General features: G+C 40.1%; 1 protein-coding gene across 2 annotated transcripts in view; it reads right to left on the bottom strand.

Annotated features, from left to right (window-relative positions):
* ITGA2 (integrin subunit alpha 2) overlaps window positions 1–14,704 on the bottom strand; it is a 104,072-nt gene that overhangs the window by 12,884 nt on the left and 76,484 nt on the right. For both annotated transcript variants that reach the window (XM_021076566.1, NM_001244272.1), the window contains 9 exon segments: window positions 14,489–14,571; window positions 12,082–12,223; window positions 10,834–10,926; window positions 9,901–9,977; window positions 9,731–9,814; window positions 6,172–6,274; window positions 3,888–3,998; window positions 2,836–2,940; window positions 455–568 (listed from right to left, as the gene is read on the bottom strand). In XM_021076566.1, coding sequence (XP_020932225.1) covers window positions 455–568; window positions 2,836–2,940; window positions 3,888–3,998; window positions 6,172–6,274; window positions 9,731–9,814; window positions 9,901–9,977; window positions 10,834–10,926; window positions 12,082–12,223; window positions 14,489–14,571 — 912 coding nt within the window.

The raw sequence follows: 14,704 nt of genomic DNA, 5'->3' as shown, positions 1-14,704 counted from the left end.
AGGATAGATCCTTAGGTTAGATTTCATCTACCAGGTGCTGTGAAATGAGTCCATTAGCTGGGAGTGCAGGGAATGAGGTAGAGATGCACCGATCACACACTTTGATGTGGGTGTGAGAGGGACCAGGAGGTCAGAAAGTCAAGGGCATGAGGAGGAAGACCAAGCAGGTGGCCTACTGTACGCCAAGTGGCGGAGGGCGTCCTGACACCATTTCCAGAAGGTCTGCTAGAGTAGGTTGGCCTGGAGTCAAAGAAGCAGATGCTGTACAAGCACCTCAGGTGATCCTGAGACACAATCGGATCGGAGAGCCTTCCAGGTTAATATTGTTCCGGGTCACTGGGCACAGCTGACATGAGCCAGAAGACTAATTTTATCAAAGGGTAGGAACTTATTGACAGTGGAGCCTCAGGCTTCCTTGCTGTGGGGTAAGCCCAGTAAATAAGCTGACACTTACTGTTGCAAAAGTCCCGTTCCAAATTCTGGTAGACACATTAAGGAAGTATTCTCCTTTCACTTGAAGGTCTTTCAGCCAGCAGGTGATGTTACTACACGCGGCAGTTCTACAGTTCTTTCACGTTGGAGTCAATGGTGAAAGAAGGAGAGTTAGTATGGGCTTTAAAAATAAATGCTAAAATTTTACAAAGACAGGTAAAACCTGGTACTGGGAAAGATCTAGGGAAACTGACAGTCTCATGAACTATTAGTAGTCATAACCCTTCTCAAGATTTTTGGCACTGCCTCAAAATAAGAGAAGGACAAATGTCCTTTGCCCCCGCCTTTTCCCATCTGTATGCAAGGCCTGAGGAGATGATCATAAATGTGTGGAGAGAAGTACACCCAGCCTGTTTATTGTGCTATGGCTGAGGGTTAAAAAACCAACCCAACAATTAAATAATTTGTGTTTGTCAACAGTGTACTAGTTGACAAACTAGTACATTACTAGAAAATTTACCAAGTTATGGAATATACATATACACAAAGTAATATAATTTAGTCAATAACCTAATGATAAAGATGCATTTCCTTGGATTAAAAAAAAAAGTTGTCTATAAAAGCATCAGTGGTTGTCAAAGGTGAGTGGGGACGGAGGGATAACTGAGTGGAGTGCAGGGCAGTTTCTGGGTAGTGAAGCTATTCCGTACACAGCAGTTGTGGATCCACGTTATATCCTTGTTCAGACTCCAGAATGTGCATCAAGAATGAACCTAATGTAAACTACAGACTCTGGGGGATTATGACGTATCAGTGTAGGTTCATCACTTGAAACAAATGTACCACTCTGGTATATGGGGGTATTTTGATAGTGTGAGAGGCTGTGAGTGATTTGGGGAAGGGGTATATGGGAAATTTCTGTATTTAAAACTCAGTTTTGCTATGAACATAAAACTGTTAAAAAAATAAAGTCTATTTAAAAAACTATGGAGTTGCCTTTGTGGCTCAACGGAATCAATCTGATGAGTATATATGAGGATACAGGTTCGATCCCTGGCCTCACTCAGTGGGTTAGGATCTGCTGTTGCCATGAGCTGTGGTGCGAATTGCAGATGCACCTCGGATCTGGCATTGCTGTGGCTGTGGAATAGGCCAGCAGCTAGAGCTCCGATTAGACCACTAGCTTGGGAACCTCCATATACCATGGGTATGGCCCTAAAAATAAAAAAAAACTATGACCATTTTTAAAAAAAGGTAGCATGGTCCATTTATGCAGCTGTATACATGGATTAATGATTAGAGGGGTATGCTCATTAAACATTAAGAGTGGTCAGCTGTTAGATTTGTGGAGCACTTTCTTTGTAGCTTTTTATGTTATATTTGTTTTATATTGGGCACAGAAGTTGCCATTTTTACAAAATCAAAACATTTTCACAGAAATAAAAATGCTGAGAGGTACAATATTTTGGCATATCCTGAGATGAGTTTCTTCTGGGCATTTTCATGTATTTGCATTTAGGTTTAAACCACATTTATACTGTAATAACACCATAAATTTCCTTAAAAAGAAACTTCCATTTTCCTGTTTTCCTATTTTCCCATCCATGATGACATAAAACAATCTGCAGTAAAAGGAAAGCAGAAGAATTTCAGTGTTGGTCGTAGGGGAGAACTGTGGTTAGTTTAGGTTTCACTGTTTGCTTATTTAAATACTTAATATGTGCCAAGCATGATGGTAGACGCCGGACAAATCTCCTCAAAGAAAGGGGCATAGCTCTGGAGGAGATGACAAAATATTGATCCCCACACACATGCTCAGTCAGCTCTTTGCAATGTTTCCAACAAGTATGACACAAAACCAGTTTGACGTGGAAAACTCTTGCCTTCATGATCTGCTTTTTGGGGGGTTTTTAGGTTGGGTTTTTTTTTTGTTTGTTCGGTCTTTTTGTCTTTTTAGGGCTGCACCCACAGCATATGGAGGTTCCCAGGCCAGGGATCCAATCAGAGCTGTAGCTGCCGGCCTCCACCACAGCCACAGCAATGAGGGATCCGAGCCATGTCTGTGACCTACACCACAGCTCACGGCAACGCTGGATCCTTAAGCCACTGACCGAGGCCAGGGATCAAACCTGCATCCTCATAGATGCTAGTCAGGTTCATTAACTGCTGAGCCACAACGGAAACTCCAGAAATCTGGTATTTTATAATAATGGTGTGAGTAATAATTCCAGTAGCCTAAATATGCACATTATTTTCCATATCTTGATTCACAGAGGCTATCAAAGTCAAAGAAAGGCACAGAAAGTTCTAAGACATGGCAGGAAGAAAGAAGTGCCTTGATGTCCAGGTAAAACAAATAATGAATCACCAAAGGAAATTTTCACCCCATTAACCTATCCTTACCAATTCTTTTATGTGCCGGAAATTTTCACTCTTGAAAGACAGAGAAGAAGATGTTTGTCCTATTTTCAGTGGATTTATTTCAGCATTGCAACTGATGTCACCGACCTACAAAGAAGGACATCAAATTAGTCTTAGGAAGCAAAATGGTTTATGATGGTCCTTTCAACCCATTAGGAAATCCTGTTGTCATGTGTCAGGGCAGGAAAGGGCTCCCAGGATTCCCTTCGCTGTGCTGACCTGACCACACTTCTTCTGATGACCACTAATGTGAGTTCTGAAGTATCCAAATCCTCCTGACTGGTCTTGATGGCATGGCCCTGGTTCTTACAGCCCATACGTGATGAGACAAATTTGCAATAACAACAGACACTGATTTCAACCACGGTTCTTTTCTGTGGAACAGTTTAGGATTTTGCTTTCTTGTACTCACCCATGAACACCGCAGAAATAACACTGCTGTAGCATTAGCTAAGTGCGAGACTAGGCCTGAGCCAATGTCAAGGGGTTTGGCTAGAGCATGGAAGAACTACCTGTGGAGATTTAAAGAAAAACACTGGCACTAGAGCCTTAGCTCTGGAGATTCTGATTTAAATGCCTGAGGTGGGGCCTGGCCATCACATTTATTTAAGAAATGACCCAGGTGATTAAATAAACAACCAAAGTTGACAACTACTGGGCAAAAGTCCAGGCTGGCAGCTTGTAGACCAGCTACTGATTGCAGCTATGTAGACCAACTACTCTCCCACTGTGGGTTCAACTCTCACTTCCCAGCCACTAACTTCTCTATAAACAGGGCTCTGAGTCCAAGTCAGATCTTCACCTGGTCAGAAGGAGGTTTTAATAATAATTTCTGTCACCCATAAATCCCTGGACCAGACATTTCTCATAACATCCTGCCTCTAATATGAAATTAATTGCTGGTTAATTGGCGCTCAGGGTACATTGGGGTTATCTTTTCAGTTTCCTGTCTATAAGATGCCAGGCATGATCACCCCCACCTCGTGGGGGTATTTCCAAGGTGCACATTTTACAGGCAGTTCAGCTGCCCTTACCTGGTCTGTGTGCACCCCAGTCACGTACATCAGCGGGTTCTTGCCCTTGGTGTATTGAGGGATGTGGATGCTCACAGATGCCATGCTTACTGGAACACTTCCTGTTGTTACCTATGTGGTAAGCAAACATTCTGTTACTGCATCATACACATGTTGCAAAGAAAAGTGATCGTAACCTCAGTGTTGAAGAAGGGCAGCTGTTAAGTGTAAGATTGAATCCGTATGAAAGTGAATTGTGACTTTATGGTCACTCTTTGTGGATCCCTGTGTTTACCTCTTTGAAAATCTCAACATCTACAATTCTAACTGGTAAATAATTTGTGACTTAGGAGATGGTTAAAAACACCTCCCATGTGTGAGTTTGGTCTGCCAGGACATGAAGTCCCATTCCGCCCCTAACTAGCAGTGTGGCTTGGGCAAGGTCCTTGACCTGTCTATGCTTCAGTTTTCTCATTTGTAAAATAAGGATAATCAGCAACTCATTAGGTATGCATGGGTGCAGCCTCTGTTCTCCCTGGTGGGAAGTCTGTGCTAACTGGCCAGTGCGCATGCTCTACTCAACGTTTTAAAGAACACTCATAGGAATAATCTACCGACTTCATTGATCTGGGAATTAAATGGGTTAACACACATAAAGCACTTGACACAAAGGCTGATACTTATTACCTGCTCTATGAATATTACTTTATTATTACTGTTAATTGACTAAATGTTTCATTACAGAAGTAATGCCAAATACTATGCACCTTTCATAAATTCCAATATCTGGATCACAAATCAAGATGCTTTTTTTTTTTTTTTTTTTTGTCTTTTTAACATTTCTAGGGCCACTCCTGTGGCATATGGAAGTTCCCAGGTTAGGGGTCTAATAAGAGCTGTAGCTGCCGGCCTACACCAGAGCCATAGCAACGCAGTATCCAAGCCGCCCAGCCGTGTCTGTGACCTACATCACAGCAACGCTGGATCCTTAACCCACTGAGCAAGGCCAGGGATCGAACCTGCAACCTCATGGTTCCTAGTCGAATTCGTTAACCACTGAGCCATGATGGGAACTCCACAAATCAAGATGCTTTTAAGGGCCCCCTTTTTTTGGCTTTTTTAGGGCTGCACTTAAGGCATATGGAAGTGCCCAGGCTAGGGGTCAAATTGGAGCCGCAGCTGCTAGCCTACACAACAGCACAGCAACGCGGGATCTGAGCCATGTCTGTGACTTATACCGTAGCTCACAGCAACACCAGATCCTCTTTTAAGGACCTTTTAAATCACCAAATTGAAGATTTGCATCCATATGACAAGACTAGTAGGAAATGTACAAAAACAAAATGGTAATGACTAAGGGTGTTGGAATTCTTTCCTTTCTATTTTCCAAAATTTATGTAATGTAGCCATTCTTTCATAAATTCACTTTCCTTATATAACTGAAAATATTTAATTACTAATATCCAATAAAAATCGATTTTAAAATATTTTTATACACTTCTTAACGTGACTGTACAAAACACATATTTGTATACAAACGGTGACCCAAATTGGAAGTGGTTTTGAAGGATAAATTGGCAGATTATATTCCAGAGATTTTATCCACAGTAATACCATTATATTAATGCTCTATTGACTAACGGTCAACCTTTGCTTTCAAAATACATCAATTATACCTTATCCCAGACATATAACTCTGCACAAAGCCCAGGCTTTTACTTATCAATGGTTTGTCTCAAAGTAGTTCTCAAAGTATGGCACCTGGGCCACAAGCATCAGCATCACCTTTGAACTTGTTAGAAATGTGCATTGTTAGGCCCATTCAATACTGATACCTTTTGAACTGGAAACACTGGAGATGGAGGCCAGTGACCTATATTTTAACATGACTCCTGATGATTCTTTTTTTTTTTTTTTTTGCTTTTTAGGGCTGCACCCTCAGCACATGGAAATTCCCAGGCTAGAGGTCAAATTGGAGCTACAGCTGCTGGCTGGCCTACACCACAGCCACAACAACACAGGGTCCAAGCCACATCTGTGAACTACACCACAGCTCATGGCAACACCGGATCCTTAGCCCACTGAGTGAGGCCAGAGATTGAACCAACATCCTCATGGGTACTAGTCAGATTCGTTTCCACTGAGCCACAATAGGAACTCTGATTCCTGGTGATTCTAATGTGTGCTCCAGTTTGAGAACCCCTGGTCTATTTCAACTTCTTTTTTACTTTCTTTTTCTTTTCCTGCCCTCACTTTTTCCTTCCCCTTCCCCCTGATTTCCCATTCTTATAGCAGGCTTACCAACCTTAATGGAGAAAGTGAATTTTGGACCAATGTCTTCAAAACTGTGCACTGTAGAAGGAATATTCCCATCCGAGGAGACTTCATAAAAATTAATGTTGGTGAACCTGTTGAGTGATGTTCATAAAGTCAAATATTTTAGTTATGCTATTATTCTTGAGGCTTAATACTTATTTAAACATCTTCTAGCTTCTAAGTAAAAGAATTTACATGTAAGTACAATAAATGAAAACAAATGCTTGTTGTGGACCTTTGGTCCAGTGTACATTTCTAAGACTAAAACAAGTCCCTTTCAAAACATATTCCTTCATCATCATTCTACTGAGATTCTTTGTGTTACAGGTGCATCAGTTGTCATTTCTAAAACAAGTACCCATGTATTACTTGAGAACTTATCGTGAAACTCTTCTCAAGATTGCTGTTACATGGACTGCTGTGTTAATATAGTGGACACCTCATCCCTATTGATTGGATGAATGGATTTATAAGCCAGAGGGTTTTCCACTTGGTATGATGGCTGAAATACGATAGGGTATTGGGTATTAGCTCCTATAGTATTTGTCACTGGGCCCCTGTGAAACAGGGTATACATGCTGTTTATTATTCCTTCTCCCTATCCTTCCCTAGTTCCAAACCAACTCTGACGCTTTGGTCTGTTCCCACCACTAGTATAAGGACCAACTTTAAGACAGCTCACCCAGGAGTTTTATTAGACCAAACTTAGAGGCACTGGCCCAGCTGGAGACCACCAAGCAGGGTTTGCAAGGTGCAGGGATGACCAGCCAGAGGGACCCCCATGGCACCACTCAGACTGAATGTAACTGGGGACTCCTCTCTCTTCACTCACTCCTGGGAATCTGAGGCTAGATTCCAACCAGGGCAGCTTCTTTGTGGGGTCGGGGCCAAAGAGCAGGGGTGGGAGTCTGAGAAGCAATATTTATTCCCATTAGACAATGTATCCTAATTATAAGATAATGACTCTATTTCCTAAAAAAAAAAAAAAAAAAAAAGGACATTTTCTGAGATACAGTTTTCTGGTTTCTTTACCGAAAATCTTGCCTTTCTCTCTTTTTAATGCTTTAAAATTTTTTCCCCAAATTCTCAGAAGGAAAATATGTCACTGGGACTTAAACAGATGTAGTATTTGTCAAGGTTAAGAGGAAACAATGATTTGTCAGCCTTATGTGGAAAATGGGAAAACTGACTAGACCTTAAAACAGAAAGCCTCGCTGTATCTGCGTGAATTACTCCCTTTGCCTTCCAGAAAATCCTTGTGTGAGCCTTCAAGTATGGCCAGTTTTTAAATTGATTAATATGCTCTGCTTTTGCATTTTAAAGAGTTCCAACATCTTTCCATTTTTTACTTAAGTGTTCTTTCAGTTACTTGTGTTGATCAATATGTTTCTAATAGCAGTTAGCTATACTTAGGAGGATCCTGTTTTAGAAATAATTCTACTGTCATCTATTTCCACCCATCCTGTTTGCACAATTGCATGTTTATACACTATCAAAATGGTTGCCAAGGGATACACTCAATAATTGGGTAACCTTATTTCAAAAAAATATATAAAGTGTGTGTATATGATGCATATATCCAGGTAGATAAATAAACCTTGTATCTGGACGATATTCTGAAAACAGTCAGGTTAATCATGTACAAAGTGACCAGAGGAGGTGGGGAGGGATGATTTATTTCATTTTTCATTGTGTACCTTTCTGTAATGTTTGGCTTTTCCATCTACGGACATTTAAGTGTCTTTCTTTAAAAAAAAAAAAAATCAAGAGAAATTACTTGGATGGGATTAGGAGCCACTTTATTAGCTTTATTCTTTTTTTTCCCCCCTCTTTTTGGGGCTGCATCCATGGCATATGGAGGTTCTCAGGCTAGGGGTTGAATCTGCGCTGTACCCACCAGCCTACACCACAGCCACAGCCACAGCAATACCAGATCCAAGCCACGCATGTGACCTACGCCACAGCTCATGGCAACGCTGGATCCCCTAACCTTTGAGGGAGACCAGGGATCAAACCTACATCCTCATGGATGCTAGTCAGATTCATTTCTGCTGAGCCATGACAGGAACTCCCTTTAGCTTTACTCTTTATAATTCTCCATATTAATTTTTAACTGTATGATACATTCAGAAAACATCAAAATGATTGAGAATCCAATTTACCCTTGCAAAAATACATAGCTAAGATGTTAGCAAAATTGAAGTCCCACTTCAGTATTATACCTATTTCATGTTAAAATATCTGAAAGACTTGGTCATGGTGGAAGAGTGGAATCATAAAAAGGCTCTATTAATAAAAAGCATTTAGAATAAGAATGCAGCATTATAGGTAAGAAGAAAAAAAATTCAGATAATGTGGTGCTGTCAATCTCTGGCTGCATCTGTCTTTGCTTACTTATTTTAGCAGCTGAGGGCCCTTTGAAATCTGAAGTTACTGAGTAATTTTTCAGGGATGGATGACTTGGGCTGTACTTTGTTTCTGCTTTTGCTCTTTGCAACTCGCTTGATACAGAAGCATTCTTTTCATCTTTGCTCATGTGTCTCGAGCTCTAGACATAATGACATATTTTCCTTTTTGTTTTTGCTCAGAGATCTATTGGATGATCTGCATATTCCGTGATGTTAGAGAAACCTGTGGTTACTGGACACTTTGCAGTTTGGCTCCTTGGGGATGCACTGCTTTATGTATTCCAGGGGTCACTGGTCTGGGCAGGGAGGCTGCCTGGGGGCTTCAGCAGGTAGACAACTTTGGTTCCCAGGCTTGGAGGAGGGCATCACCTGTGGCCTGTGTCCCTGCACCTGTGAACTTCAAGCCTTCAGCTCTAAGCAGGAGTGAAAGTGATGACGCTAGCTCCTGTGGCGTTTACATGTTACGTACCTCTCAAGACACCTCTCTGAACAATTCAAGATAACTGGTACCAATTAGTACCATTCTGGCCAGTGCTTTCAGGTTTACTTGCTTTGGGCTGGTAAGGAAATGGAATAACTCCTTTCTTTCTGCATGACCTCTTTTAAAAAATGCCCCATTTCCTGCTGGCAGGAAGAAACCCCTAATCTGTTAGGTCAGGGATCTTCTACCCAGAAACTCATTTTCTATGACTAGATTCAGTATTTGTGATGGACCTACTAAGTTCAGAGCTTTGTGTTTAGGGCATCAGTGTCCAGGAATGTGCCTATGGCTTGAGGTCTCAGGTCGACTGTAGGACATAAGCCTGGGGAAGGAAGTGTGGGGACTCCTGGGGGCCCTCTGAGTTCTGCTTTGACAGCTCATCTGAGGGCCTCAGGGGAGTTCTGCTCAGCATGTGGCAGAGGGTTATTCCTTTGCCTTTCTCATTTTGCTCTTATTCTATAAACCTCAAGAGTTACTCAAGACTCCCCTAGGGACCAGTTTGTCCCTGGACCTCTGTTTTAGATGATAAGGGAGAAATATTTTAATTCAACTCCCCAGTTAAGAATGCGCATATAGAGGAACTGTTCAGTCATGAACTAAATGTGTTATGAGCCAGAGTCATGTCCATGGTCACAGGCTGTCTGTCCAGTTACACCTACCTTGTTATGTGAATTTCGGCATCATACAGCAGAGAAAAATTGAAGCTGACTGAATTATCTGCCTTGTTTTCTTCATTGCTTTCGCTGTTGAAAGGGATATTAGGAAATTACTTAAGTAGAAATATTTGAAAAGCCACCAGTCATCAATTCATGACTTCCTCCTGTTTTACCTTAAGGCTTGGAAACTGACAGATGCGCGATTCTGAAGGTTTTGAAGATTGAAGTCGAAGTTAATTGTGAAAGTCACCTATACACAAAATTAGAATTCATCAATCTACGGTGCTTTGTACTCAAGGGTCAACATGAAAAAAAAGTGTCCTATAGAAGCAAACCAACTCCCATTTGATTCTTAAGCTTTCAAGTTTGTAGAACTTCTGTGGATTTGTCCACCTTGCCTTCCCTTCAGAATAGAACTGAATTCACCTGACATGTACATACAGCACATCACAGGCACTTCTACTTGTTCAAACTTGAAGGCTTTGTGTGGATGTGAAATTTACTTACCAAGGATGAACAAATGCTATCTGTGACTCTGTATAAAGCACATTGACCAGTGTTGGATAAATGTTTTCAGAAAAAAAAAGAACTTTCATATTGTACGTGCTTTGGGGAATGAATTGCTTTGGGTGGGGGGAGGCAGAAACCCGCTGTTATTAATAATTTAAAGAAAGTATGCAGGGGAGTTTCCATTGTGGCGCAGCAGAAATGAATCCGACGAGGAACCATAAGGTTGCAAGATCGATCCCTGGCCTCTCTCAGTGGGTTAAGGATCTGGTGTTGCCATGAGCTGTGGTGTAGATCGAAGACATGGCTTGGATCCTGTATTGCTATGGCTCTAGTGTAGGCCAGCAGCTGTAGCTCTGATTTGACCCATAGCCTAGGAACCTTCATATGCTGTGGATACAGCCCTAAAAAAAAAAAAGAAAAGAAAAAAAAAAAGAAAGCATGCAGGTATTATTAAAACACTTCCTCTAAATATGCGGCCAGTTATTGTGTGATGCCTATCAAATGATGGTACCTAATAAAGAAGATGGTATGTTGGTGAATTAACACCAATGGTGAGGAGAGGCCAGATGAATTTGAGGATGAATTACAAGTTGTACCTGTTCTTCCCTCTTTAAAGCAGGATAGCCTACATCACAGGTAACAGACTTCTGAGATGAAGGGATCTGGCATGTCACTTCTGTCCCATCAACCTGAATGAGACCAAGGAAACAATGATCAATTAGTATTCAGTGTGTGTGTGTGTGTGTGTGTGTGTGGCGCGCGCGCATGCGTGTGCGTGTGTGTACGTGCACAGATACACATATGTGCTGAAGGATGCATGAACCACCTAGACATTTTAGCAGTAAGGTTGGTTCACACTCAAGTAATTTATTATCTCCCAAGATTTGAAAGTCTTATACGTATTGTTCAGGCAGCTAATGTACTATTTTTATTGCTAACCAGGATGCCCAACAAGACAAAGGAGAGGTTAAATACTGAACTTTTCCCCAGAAGTAAATCCTATTCTATTTCTGCAGCACAACTTTAATCCATTATTTAGAAATGCTGTCTTTAATACATACCTTTCTATCAATACATTTAATATTTGTAGTTTCTAGAGAAAAACCTTATACTGTTTTTAATCTATATTTTAAATAACTTAAGGAACCTTTTTTAGTTTTGCTTATTTTTTTCTCTTTAAGTTGTCATTTGACACAAGAAATTTAAGCACTGACGTCAGAATGGGTTTAGACACTTAATCTATTAAGTTCACACGGACTTTAAATTGGATGAAACCGTTTTTGAGTCCTTTCATCAAGGAGTGAATCTGGAAAATCTCAGTTTTCCCCTACTCTCCTTTTCATTGCTTGGTGGCAGAGGAGGCCCAGCGGGGCATCCACGGTCAAATGTGTTCCTGGTATAGCGATCAAGTCAACATGATTAACTGACCTCGCTGGAATGCATCGTCTTGGCAGCAGCAAAACCTGTGGTTACGAAGCTCGGGCTGAGCTGTGGGACTCTAACTTCTCAGAGCAAGTGCAGCTCACAGCATCTGTGTGGCCTCTCGGCAGCCTCATCACACAGATGGCTTGAGGAGAGTTTACAGCAGAGTCTGGCTACTACTGCCAAGTATCAGGGTGAAGGAAAAACTGACCCACTCTGTGCGGCAGAACTGGTCTAGATACCCAGCCAGGCTTTGTTCTCAAGTGGTTTAACTAGCTGAGAGCCACAGGTTAGAACTGATCACACTGAAGGTGAAGATGTTCCTTTAGACAACACAGAGGATGCGGAGATTTGATCATAAGGAAGATGGTAATTGACAAGTAGGAAGCAGAAGAACAGTTAAGGCAGGTGCTCTCACATACCGGCATGGACCAGGAAGCAAAAAACAGGTTTTCTGAAAAAGCAATAACAATTCCAGTGTTGTATGCACTTTCCTTTTTGTTTTTCAGTGTTACTGAAAATGTTAATCTTTTGTTCTGGTTGCTGACAATGAATGGCTGTTGTCTGTTAAAAGTGAAGAGGAGAAAAAAGAAAAAAAAGTCATTATAGATTACCCTCTATTTAAAGTTATTATAAAATACTGGCTACACTTTACTGTGCTCTAAACAATATATCCTTGTTGCTTTTCTATTTTATACATAATAGTTTGTATCTCTTAATCCCCTACCTCTATCTTGCCCCTTCCTCTCTCCCTCTCCCCACTGGTAACCACTAGTTTGTTCTTTTTATCTGTGAGTCTGTTTCTGTTTTGTTATATACATTTATTTTTTTAGAATCTATATGTAAGTGATAAGAGTATTGTCTGACTTATTTCATGAAGCATAATACTCTCTAGGTCCATCAACGTTATTGTAAATACCAGAATTTTATTCCTTTTATGACTAATATTCCATATAGATATATGACATCTTATTTATCCATTCATCTGTTGATGGACCCTTAAGTTGCTTCCCTATCTTGGCTATTGTAAATAATGCTGCTATGCACATTGGGGTGCATGTGTCTTTTTGAATTAATGTTTTTGTTTTCTTTGGATGTATATCCAGGAGTTGAATTGCTGGATCTTATGATAGTTCTATTTTTAGTGTTTTGAGGAACCTCCATAATTTTTTCCATAATGGCTGCACCAATTTACATTTCCACCAACAGTTTTCCGCATAAGTTTTCCCTTTTCTCCACGTCCTTGCTAACATTTGTTATATGTGTTCTTTTTGGTGGTAGCCATTCTGCCAGGTATGTGGTAATACCTCACTGTGGTTTTGATTTGTATACCTCTGATGATGTGTGATGGTGAGCATCTTTATATGTGCCTGTTGGCTATCTGTATGACTTCTTTGGAAAAATGTCTATTCAGGTCTTCTGCCCATTTTTTGGTCAGATTTTTTTTCCTGATATTGAGTTGTATATATGTATTTTGGGTATTAACCCATTATTGATCATATCATTTACAAATATTTTCTCCCATTTAGTGGGTTGCCTTTTTGTTTTGCCAATGGTTTCCTTTGCTGTGCAAAGCTCTTTAATTTAATTAGATTCCATTTGTTTATTTTTGCTTTTATTTCTTCTGCTTTAGGAGACAGATCCAAAAAAAATATTGATATGATATATGTCAAAGAGTGTTCTGCCTATGTTCTCTTCTAGGAGTTTTATGGTTTCAGGTCTTAAATTTAGGTCTTTAATCCATTTGGTGTTTATTTTTGTATATAGTATGAGATAATGTTCTAATTTTATTCTTCTACATGTAGCTGTCCAGCCTTCCCAGCATTGCTTATTGAAGAGACTGTCTTTTTATCTGTCGTATTTTCTTTTTTTTTTTTAATTTCAGAGGAAGTGAAATTTATTTTGAAGTCAGAAATATTTAGGGTTATTGTATTCTCTGTAAGTGTGATTATTATGGAGTTTTCTTACTTTGAATGGTGTTTGACAAGTTTTTTTTTTTTTGTCTTTTGTCTTTTTTGTTGTTGTTGCTATTTCTTGGGACTGTCGTATTTTCTTGCATCCCTTTTTGTAGCTTAAGTGACCATTAGCATGTGGAATTATTTCTGGGCTCTCTCTTCTGTTCTGTTGATCTGCATTTCTGGTTTTGTGCCAGTACCACGCTCTTTTAATGACTGTAGCTTTGCAGCATAGCCTGAAGTCAGGAAGCATGATTCCTCTAACTTTGTTCTTTTTGCTCAAGATGGCTTTGACAATTTGGGGTCTTCTATGGTTTCATATACATTTTTATTTTTATTTTTTATTTTTTTTTAGGGCTGTACCCATGGTATATGGAAGTTCCCAGGCTAGAAGTCAAATCAGAGCTGCAGCTGCTAGCCTACACCACAGCCACAGCAGAACAGGATCTGAGCCATGTCTGCAACCTACACCACAGTTCACAGCAACACTGGATCCTTAACCCAGTGAGTGAGGCCAGGGATTGAACCCGCATCCTCATGGATGCTGGTCAGGTTTGATTCCACTGAGCCACAACAGGGACTCCTGGACATGTTAATAATGTTAATTCTCCCAATCTAAGAGCAAGGGATATCTTTCTATTTCTTTGGGTCATTTTCAAATTCATCAATGTTTTATAGTTTTCAGAGTATAGATCTCTCACCCTATTGATTAAGTTTATTCCTAGATATTTTGAAATTTAGATTTTAAAGGGCTTTAGTAGTGACAGATGGGGTTTTTTTTGATATAAAAAAACTCCATAAACATTCATGTGAATAAATAATCTAATGTGTCTTTTATTTCTACAGTTTCACTGAGCTTTAAAGTAAAACTTACTGAGTGGCCGGTAGCTGCTGAACATCTAGAACTAGATCAGAGATGCAAATTCCATCATCACCACAGTCTTTATAGAAAGGGATCTACAAAAAAAGAATTTTATAGGTATCAGTATCATTTTAATTTTTTTAAGTGTGTGGCGAGCACAAGGTATTCACTTTATTATTATATATTTCTTCAACAAATATTTATTGAACACCTATGGGGAGCCAAGAA

Source organism: Sus scrofa, chromosome 16, assembly GCF_000003025.6.
Source record: "Sus scrofa isolate TJ Tabasco breed Duroc chromosome 16, Sscrofa11.1, whole genome shotgun sequence".
Taxonomy (NCBI): domain Eukaryota; kingdom Metazoa; phylum Chordata; class Mammalia; order Artiodactyla; family Suidae; genus Sus; species Sus scrofa.
The sequence above is the reverse complement of the archived record's forward strand: the minus strand, read 5'-3'. Positions and strand labels throughout refer to the sequence as shown.